This window comes from Ptychodera flava, chromosome 13 (genome assembly GCF_041260155.1).
Source record: "Ptychodera flava strain L36383 chromosome 13, AS_Pfla_20210202, whole genome shotgun sequence".
In the NCBI taxonomy this organism is placed as follows: Eukaryota; Metazoa; Hemichordata; class Enteropneusta; family Ptychoderidae; genus Ptychodera; species Ptychodera flava.
The window spans coordinates 5,038,891-5,049,043 of record NC_091940.1 but is presented as its reverse complement, the minus strand read 5'-3'; the positions used below and the strand labels follow the sequence as shown (position 1 = coordinate 5,049,043).

At 43.3% G+C, this 10,153-nt stretch overlaps 3 protein-coding genes across 3 annotated transcripts; all 3 read right to left on the bottom strand.

The window, feature by feature from the left end:
• Nucleotides 1–1,843: 1,843 nt before the first annotated feature.
• Nucleotides 1,844–2,329, bottom strand: LOC139146957 (uncharacterized). The gene has a single exon (XM_070717814.1). The coding sequence runs from the start codon at nucleotides 2,327–2,329 to the stop codon at nucleotides 1,844–1,846; it is 486 nt and encodes a 161-aa protein (XP_070573915.1).
• A 4-nt stretch (nucleotides 2,330–2,333) lies between these two features.
• On the bottom strand, nucleotides 2,334–2,897 carry LOC139146956 (uncharacterized). The gene has a single exon (XM_070717813.1). It carries the CDS (start codon nucleotides 2,895–2,897, stop codon nucleotides 2,334–2,336), a length of 564 nt encoding a protein of 187 aa, XP_070573914.1.
• A 646-nt stretch (nucleotides 2,898–3,543) lies between these two features.
• On the bottom strand, nucleotides 3,544–4,791 carry LOC139146955 (uncharacterized). Its single transcript, XM_070717812.1, has one exon. The coding sequence runs from the start codon at nucleotides 4,789–4,791 to the stop codon at nucleotides 3,544–3,546; it is 1,248 nt and encodes a 415-aa protein (XP_070573913.1).
• Between the last annotated feature and the right edge of the window lie 5,362 nt (nucleotides 4,792–10,153).

Here is a 10,153-nt window from a genome sequence, read left to right as displayed (position 1 = left end):
AGCCTTTAAAAACCATGCCATCATTGGATGTGTTTTACCCATACGATCTCCACATTTTTGGGGACAAGCTTTCGAACTCAAAATATTACAAATCTGTTATCAGCGTGTAGAAAATTACGTTTTCACCGTCATGCAGGTTTTTGTGAAAAATAAAAAAATGTAACTTTCCCCGTAAAGATAGCACATGTAATGGAGGTCGGTTTGAATTTCAATGCTGGTAAGGGTAGTCTGCTTCTCCCTTCAAATTCTTTGGTCACCCGCTATGATCCCTGATTTTCATTACTGACTATGAAAGAGGCTGGTGAAAAGATTTCCCGAGCAAAAAAAAAAAGTTTCACACCACTGTAATATGGCATTGTGAAGACGAAGACGTTTAACCTCTGGAGAAGTTTGACATTTTACGGGTCACAAATTGCAACGAAAATCGTAGTTCTTTGATAAGCTAGTATTTCTTTCTGTGCCCTGTTGAGAGATACGTATGAAACTCAGCCACGTTATCAAATTCAGCAACTAACAACAGTGTTACTGCGGCAGGTGGTTCACGTTGAAGGATGCAGTGGCCCAATACGATAACAAGCGTTGTTGGTAGATTAATACGATCGGTTTGATCTCAGAGACGTAGTAGTCATCTGAGGTTCATTGCTTCAGAAGAGAGATTGGATTATTTTAAAAATACCATTACTTGCGATATGTGTTGTGACTCTTATCCGATGAAAATATCAAATCTTTGATCAGAATCGGTGTACCAAAAAATATGTTTTCTGTGTCAGGTTCAGGATGTGGAAGAGAACTATCCAGATGAAGAAGCAATGAACAGTGAATGTTATAAATACTTTCAGAAGACTAACGGAGGACAATTATTTGCAACTTAATTTGGTGCAGGTGTCCAGAACGTCGTGCAATAGCTGAATGGACTATTGTTGCATCGGTGAAATGCATCAACGATGTGCAAATGTTAACCCATCATATGCCTTTCTGGTCTAGCAAGTAGGACTTGTCGTGATGGGGTTTTATGATCAAGGTTCTTGTCTGACTTATACACAGAACTGCGAACGACACCAGTTCATGCTGAGAACACAAGCTTTTTTACTGAACACGCCATGAGATAAAAAAGGCGCCAACCGGAACACAACTGTAGCAATTACATATAAAGGCGCCAAAGCGCATGCACCGAATGTAATAGAACACCAAAGGATAAACATTTTTTGGCGGGAGATTATAGTCCACAGTCATTGGACGAAAGTTACCAAGAGTCTGATTGGTAGAAGGATAACACATAGGCTCTGCTTAGTCCTATTAATAATGTTCAAATGATGTGTCATTTGTTCTCCGACATTCTCCCGGCGACGAAAGATAATCTTGAACACTTTCAATATGAATTATCAATAAATGATTCGTTTGAACAAAAACTTAGAAATTTCAAAGAGTTAATTGACTCAACAGTTACAACAATTTATGAAAGTTCGGATATTCTCATCCTGGCTGCAATGGCTGCATCTCTGGACGGTCTCCCCGACTCGGGCGGGTCATTGGTTTTCTCAGCAGAAATTTCTTGCCGATGGATGTCTTCCCGCTCGTTCACATCTTTGTCTTCAGATGATGATAATTCTTGAGAGGCTACCTCAAGAGGGTATAACTTGTGTATAGGGCGGTTGGGTGTGTCCCCTGGCGGTGGAGATTTCAGCTGATCGCACCAACTTGTCACGTCCATAAACAAGTCTCTTCACAGTCCCGAGCTGCCATTTCATCCTACGATCGATATCACTATGGATCAGTACCACATCTCCCACTTTAATTACATTGTGCTTGTTTCCGGAACCGGAGTGACGTTCTCTCAAAGCTGTCAAATACTCGGTTGACCATCGCTTCCAGAACTGTTGTTGGAGATTTGACAAATGTGCGTAACGTCTGTTAACATCATTGTGGTTTCCAAAAGTCGGGTCTTCGTTTCTTCATCGGAGACTGTGATGTATGGTAGTGAGGTCAAGCTTCTACCATGTAACAGGTGATTTGGGGTCAGGCTAACGTCATCATCCGCACTGGATGAAACGAAGGTGAGTGGGCGATCATTTAATACAGTCTCAATTTCGGTGACGACGGTAGCAAGCTCATCATACGTGATGAATGATCGACCGAGAACCTTTTTAATCGCATTCTTCGTGAGACTTATGAGCCGCTCCCAAAAGCCGCCAAACCACGGCGCACGTTTGGGTATGAAAGTCCATTTCACTCGCTGAGATGAGAGATAATCTCGAACATCAGGCGTGTCGAGCAAGGAGCGTATCTCCTCGGCTCCAGAGATGTACGTCGAGGCGTTGTCGGATAACATTCGGCTAGGCAGGGATCGTCTTGCAGCAAAACGGCGAAACGCGAGTAGAAATGTTTTTAGTCGTCAAATCCGGTACCAATTCCAAGTGTATGGCCCGTGTAACCGCACAGGTAAACAGGCACACGTATGCCTTGTTTTGTTTACCATCAATAGCCTTGGTGAGGAGAGCCCCCGTGAAGTCGACCCCCGTCACACTGAATGGAGGGGTGATGTTCACGCGATATGCAGGCAGCGGAGCTTGGACTGGGTTAGTGTACGGCTTTCCTTCAACTTTAAGACAGGTAACACAGTTGTGAAGAATCTTGCTAACGATACGTCGTATTTTCGGTATCCAGTACTGTTGACGAATTTGTGTTACAGTCGACTGGACTCCTCCATGGAATACGCGTTCGTGTGCTTTCAGAACGACCAGTTTAGTGAATTCATGGTGAGGAGGCAGCAACGCTGGAAATTTCGTGACATAGTCCAATGCTGCATTGTGTACACGGCTGCCACATCGAAGTGTGCCCTCGTTATCGAGAAATAGGTTAAGTTGTTGAACCAACGGTCCGAACCTCTTCACATTCATCCTCATGGAATGAATAGTGTCTGTATATATCTCAGATTGTACGTCTTTAATCCAGATCTGTTCAGCATGTCGTATCTCGTCCGGTGAGACTGCTCCTGACGGCGTGTCTCTCTTTCGCTGCAGTCGAGATTTGAAACGAAATACATACGAAGTAACGCGGAATAGTTTGTCTAACGAGCTGAAACGAGTAATGTCCACCGCGTATTGTATGCCAACGTCAATTGCGGGTCGATTTCCGTATTTGATGAGCCGATGTTCTCAGTGGATCGGCGAGAAAGATCCTCAACGTGTTGCATTTTATCGGCAACCTCAGCATCGATTTGTGTGTGAGGCTCGATCATGAAGTCGTCCGTTGTAGCGATATGGTGCACTGCGCTATCAAACAGTTCACAGATTGGCCAGTCTCCATTTTCTTTCAACCAAGTAGGGCCGTTCCACCATAGAGTAGAATTGGCTAGTTGATCAGAAGTAATGCCTCGAGTTAACAAATCAGCTGGGTTGTCAGCGGAGGGGCAATATTTGTAGATGTGACGAAAACCATTGATCTCTCTGACGCGATTGCTTACGAAGATCGGCAGCTTCTTGACACTGTTGATCCAATACAACGCAATTTGACTGTCCGACCAGAGATACCGCTGTGTAATGTTTATCTTGCCGGAGAGAGAGCGTTTATTACGAATTTGCTGAGTCGAGTGCCAATCAGGGCGGCCATCAGTTCTAACCGAGGCAGTGACAAATCGGACGTTGGAGCGACGCGTGCCTTGGCCATAACGATAGAAGTTTCACTTGAACTGCGGAGATAAACTACAGCTCCGTAGGCGGTAGTGCTGGCGTCAGCGAAAACATGAACTTCGCAGTCGTCGTTATCTTTATTCCCTGAGAAGTATTGGCGGTTTATTGTCGTCTTGCGTGTAGCATTCAAGTCCGCTGCGATCTGTATCCATTGAGAGTTCAATTCAGCATCGAGCGGTTCGTCCCAAGGGAGCCCGCGTTTCCATAGTGACTGCACAAAGAGTTTAGCTCTGATGTGAACTGGAGCTACGAAGCCCAGTGGGTCGTACAGTGTAGCGGAGGAACTGAGAACATCTCGTTTCGTTATCAATTCATTTGGAATAGGCTCGCTATTATTTTCTGAGTAGGTCATCGTGTCGCTTTCTGGTTCCCAACGCAGGCCGAGTACTGGTACATCATGGGAGGGTTCGTAGATATCGTCCTGTTTTGCGAGTTCACATAGTCGTTCACTGTTGGACGTCCATGAGCGCAGATTGAACCCACACGACTGCATGAGGTGGTTTGCGTCGTTGTAATATGACACGGCCTTTTCATCAGACTTGGCACCGTCTATCACATTGTCAACATAAATATTATGTTTGAGGTCATCAGCAATCGGTATGGAGGCGTTACTTTCCAAGTGGGTCTTGATTACAGCGTTGAGCATGAATGGGGAACAAGCCGCCCCAAACAGAACAGACTTGAATTGATAAACATCAAATGGACTTTCGGGATCACGAATGTCCGATAACCAAAGAAATTTGGTGTATTGACGCTCGTCTTCCTCTAGACGTATGTTTAAGAATGCCTTTTCAATGTCACTGACGAAAGCGACTCGGTTAGCGCGAAATCGTAGCAAAATGGCAGGTAAATCATTGATTAATGATGGCCCAGTCTGAAGACAGTCGTTTAGACTTGCCGAGTCAGCATTTTGTTTGCTACTGCAGTCGTATACAATACGTATCGGAGTGGTAACTGAGTCCTTCTTGACAGCTCGATGCGGCAAATAATGTCCTTCAGTTTTGTTGTCATCTTGAATCTTCTCGACGAAGTCTCGGCGCAGTTGATCGGTGATGATATCGTCATATCTCTTCGTTAAGTCAGGGGTCAAACGGCGAACCATAGCGCGCGTGCGATTTTCAGTTGCCGCATAGTTTGAAGGCAGTGGCGGATGATCAGTTTTCCATGGTAAACGGCAATGTATTTACCATTTTCAACACGTAGATGAGTGTCCCGATATGTTTCGAAGTCGGTATTTTCATCATTTTGCGAGTCTGCCTTCACTCCGATGAGCTCTAAATTCCACCAGTTTCGTATGTCATCGTCGGTGTGTGTTTCTACATTCACGTGATGAATATTAATGTCAGAGTCCAATTTCCCACGCTTTCCAGTAGGACCGGACAACAAGTAGCCGAACTTAGATGATATTGCAGTTGGACCTGCCCCGCGCACGATATGGTTTCCAACAAAGTTCCAATATTGATCAGCTCCGATGAGTACATCAATTTCCATAGTTTTAACATTGGAAACAGGGTGGGCAAGCTTTAATCCCCGTAGATGGTCTGAGTTGAGTATTTCTGCTGACACGTGGTTGAATAGGTTGGACGAAATCTCGGGAATTATCAGGGCGTTGACAGTACTGGTATGCCCATTCTGTTCGTGCAAAGTTACCATTGCACTTTTCATGGAATGAATTTGTTTCGAATTGTCCCCGAATGTTGACAGGCTCACGTTCTCATGAGTGTCCGATTTCAAGTTGAGTTTGTCAGCAAATCGCTGCGTGATAAAAGTTCTGTTGGACCCATCGTCAAACAGCACGGTAGCGTTGATAGGTTTCCTATCGCCGACCGACATAGGAATGACTGCCGTCTTGAGGAGAACCGATCCGTTGGGTGTAGATTTCCCCTTTGTGTCGTCTGTCTTCGCCAATGCCACATGAACTTCAGAAGTTCCTTTTTCTCAGACGTTGTAGCTGATTTGGTGTCATGAAGGGTAGAGTGATGTTTACGCTTGCAGATCTTGCAAGTGTAACGAGACTTGCAATCGCTCACGCGATGCTTTCCAAGGCAATTGTAACAGAGACGATCGCGTTTGACGATGTCTAAGCGACGTTTCGGGTCGGTGACAACTTGGCAATCACTTGTGTAGTGATTTCCCTTACAAAACACGCATGTTTTGATTCTCAAAGGCTTTGTTGTGCGCGTAGATGCGGCCTTAGTATGAAATGAAGCGGTCATATTAGGCTGTGTTGCTGTGTCCGCAACCGATAACTCATCGAGTGGAACTCCGGCTTGAATGGCGTCGATTTCCCGTAGGATGGCTTTGCGCAACTCTGGTAAAGTCCAAGCCTTGTTTCCGTGATCTCTTGCGATCTGTTTCCGAATATTGTTAGGTAGTTTATCTCGAATCATGGGAATGAGAAGTTCTCCATAAGCGTTCTCTTCTTTGCCAAGTGATTGTAAACCGCGAATATGACTTTCTAATGTGTCATAAAACAATCTCAGACTGTTAATGTCACTCGTAGGTTGAGGAATCTGCCACAGTGCAGTCATGTGCGCATCGATGATCAAATGATTCTGTCCGTAGCGTTCGATGAGTAGCTCTAAAGCATGGTCGTAGTTGGAGTTTGTCAAGGCGAGACCGCTAATCGTACGGGCAGCTTCATCAGTTAAAACGCTGCGTAAGTATGTGAACTTTTGAATGTTCTCGAGGTTCTTATCATTATGGATGGACGATTTGAAAGTGTCGTAGAAACTCACCCACTCGAGTACGTTTCCTGAGAAAGTTTTCAGCTGTAGTTTCGGTAATGCGACCGTTTTCTTCGATGTGTCTTGAGTAGCGGTGTCGGAGTTCGCCGATGGGCCAGTCGCATTGTTCGGTTTTGTTGTTTTTGATGAAATCAGTGATCTTGTCGTTTCTCTCGAATATCTCGGACATGTAGTCGCCGGATTCTTGGCTCGCAGCATCGTAGCTTGCTTCATCCGTATTATCTAAGATATCTTCTTCGATCTTAGTTAAAGATTCGTATTTCTCAGTCAGTTGAGTGTTCAATGCTTTGAGTATCCTGTGAGCTTCAGTCTTGTTCTCAGCTGCAGCGAACGTTGATGTGAGTTGTTCTGCACGGTTGAACAGCCTCGTCATTTGGGCACGTTGTCCCCTGCGCTTGAGTTTCAACTTGGCCAATTTCGTTGCCAGTTGCTCGGCTTGAGTTGGTTGCTGCTCCTCGTCAGACATCCTAATCCTGGTCTCGGCACCAAAAAATGTCGTGATGGGGTTTTTATGATCAAGGTTCTTGTCTGACTTATACACAGAACTGCGAACGACACCAGTTCATGCTGAGAACACAAGCTTTTTTACTGAACACGCCAGTGAGATAAAAAAGGCGCCAACCGGAACACAACTGTAGCAATTACATATAAAGGCGCCAAAGCGCATGCACCGAATGTAATAGAACACCAAAGGATAAACATTTTTTGGCGGGAGATTATAGTCCACAGTCATTGGACGAAAGTTACCGAAGAGTCTGATTGGTAGAAGGATAACACATAGGCTCTGCTTAGTCCTATTAATAATGTTCAAATGATGTGTCATTTGTTCTCCGACAGACTGGTATAGTGTCACGTGGGATCATGTATTAAATACGCTCTTTCATTGAGCACATCAACTAATTGAAATGATAGTTTCATTAAAATTAATACAGAATATACGTCTCCAATATGTCAACTGTAAAGATAATTTTGATATCATTTTCGCAGACGTACGGTGTTCCAATGTTTGCTGTCTACACATGACACTTGTTCAGTTCAAGTGGTGTTTACATGAATCGTACTACAGTGATCACAAACCTGTCAGGACTGAATTGCATTGAAAAGAAGATGTAAGAAATGTATCAACAAACCATTCACAAAGAGCAATCGTTAGGCAAAGCAGTAGCGGTTCTGATGTTGTAGCTTATTGGTTTTTTTTATTAAATTATTCCTTACTGCAAATGATATCTAGCCAACCAGCGTCCGAGCGCGACGCTGTGTATTATATTACAAGCAATTATATCTAATTAGAAATTCACAACTTTCTTAACTACTGCACGAATCTATTCTTGATGTTTGCGTTTTAAACATGTCAAATTTCTTGCTGTGGAAATAGATGAACATGGTATCGCTTATTTCACTATAGTATAAGTTGAAAAACATGATAATTGACAATCATTCATCATGAGGTTCCGTACCAAAGAATGTGGATTGGAACGGCCGTCAGCGGGCAGTTAGCGAAGGTTTTACCAAAAATAGGATTGACAATCGGCCGTACCTAAGGTCCGTGAGATTGAATGACTCTGAGCGGGCAGTTGAAATAAGTACAAAGTGCGGGAATTTCAAAGGTCATAAACCGGCAGAAGCCGACAAGTATGCCGCTGCAGTACTACCAGTCTCCCGTTAGAAAAGTAAATAAAAACAAAAATGTACAAATTTTATTCTGCGTCTACATTTGCCACAGATAGAAATATCTATACCTGCCAAACATCAATTTAGATTGATTTTCTTTTTTTATACGAAATTTACCTTTCAATGAGTCAGCATAAATTAAATGGCGGAAATGCCTATTGATGTGCTGGACTGGCACGGTTCGACGGGGATTTTGATAATCTTCCCGGAGACAGTTGACGGCCGTGCTGATAGAAGCTTAAAAAGTCTCCTACTGTTCCTGAGTGGTCAAATCAAGTTTTGACAGAACGGATGTATGTTGTTGAGTATAGGGAATTAGGCGACAAATGTGCTCGATAAAGGTTTGGCAATACCGACCATTAAAATTGCCGAGGACAAGAAAGTCGGGCGACGGGAATTGGCGACAGGTGTATCTAGAGCTGAGAATTTTCCGGATATAAAGAGCGTGAATAAGGATGTCAGGCGGCGGGAGCAGGGTACAAGTGTCCGTTAAAAGACTAACAATCTTCGGTACCACAAGTACGGGTATATGAATGTCGAATGGCGGCGATAGGACGACAGGTGTGCTAATAAAGGGGCGACAAATTTCCCGTACTTAAAGTGCGACAATTTGGATTGCATTCAATGGGCTGCCGCGGACAGGTATGCCGGGAAAGATGTTGAAAATTTCCCGTACAAAAGCGCGTGGATTTGTGTTGCTGTCAACGGCAACAGACCACACGTGGGCGCGGAAAAGGGTCGACATTTTCCGTACCAAAGAGTGTGGATTAGAATAGCTTTCAACGGGCAGTTAGCGAAAGTTTTACCCCCCAAAAAGATTGACAATCTGCCGTACCTATTAGGTCCGTGAAAACATCATATACAACTCTGCCAATGTAACTTTTAAGTTTTGTAATAGTTTGCCTTACCGAACTGCCTGCATGCATTTTTGAGCATTAAAGCAATTGTTCAAAGAAAAATCATTGTTTTCGATGTTACTTGCGATGGTAACATTCAAACTACTCCCCCTTTAATTTGTTCTTTCCGGTGTTGACTGCCCCATCCGTTCAAAATGACCGGTCACTGAGGATCTTGTACTGTCAACCTTTCGTACTCTATAGCCTTTACCATATACGATACTACAAAAATCATCCATTGCCTCATACTTTAAAAATGCTCACCACCAATACCAATAGCTGGGCTACGAATTGCAAACCGGAACACCATTTTATTATGATTAGAAGCAAACATCTGTTTGCTTTTCTAACATTGGTAGCACTGTTCTGTTAGCCTTAAAATTTGATACCTATCATGCCCCGTTGGAAATACTGAAAAATACTTGTAATGAGAATTTCCTCAAATTATCATCTCCAATAACTTAAAGGGGTTTGTAAAACACATATAAATCCGTTCATGCTTATGTCAAGCCTAGCTGGTAGTTGTGGATTTTGACTGGCCTGATACATGAAGTTTTATAGTAAAAGGTTTATCAGAAAGTATCATTTATGGAGACCTATTCACACCTTGATAAAGGTCATCCCCAACCGTCTTGACTCATGAGACAATCCATGTACATCAAATACCTGGCATGGAGATTTTGATTTCTGTTACTTCTAGTATAGACCAGTCAATTTCTACCAGTAGGGTTAATAATGTGTAAAAATATTAATACTAGTATGTACTTTTCAGCGAACACAAATGTCCTACACACATATTCCACACACTCTTTCTCTTTTAGATTTGCAAAACGACCATGAAAAGCTGTAACTCATTTTTTTTTATTTCTTTGTTTGTTGTATCTTTGTGGATATGTACCCCCCCTCCCGGGTATGTGCCATTGTCTGCAGTGTTACCCTTTCATCAATAAAACAATTGGTGTTTGTGTAATTTGGTGCAACTGAAGGTAGGACATTGGTTTGAATGGGCACCATGGTTTACAAGAGAGCTACTGAGATCCAGATTACATTTACAGTAGGCACAGTGTGGTGAGATACTGTTGAACAGCTGTGTGTTGGAATCGTTCAAGTCAGTGAAACAAAGTCAATACAGAATATCAAGGATGCCTCA

Coding starts and splice junctions, on each gene's coding strand:
- LOC139146957 (XM_070717814.1), bottom strand. CDS start 2,329: ATGTTATCCGACAACGCCTCGACGTACATCTCTGGAGCCGAGGAGATA.
- LOC139146956 (XM_070717813.1), bottom strand. CDS start 2,897: ATGAATGTGAAGAGGTTCGGACCGTTGGTTCAACAACTTAACCTATTT.
- LOC139146955 (XM_070717812.1), bottom strand. CDS start 4,791: ATGGTTCGCCGTTTGACCCCTGACTTAACGAAGAGATATGACGATATC.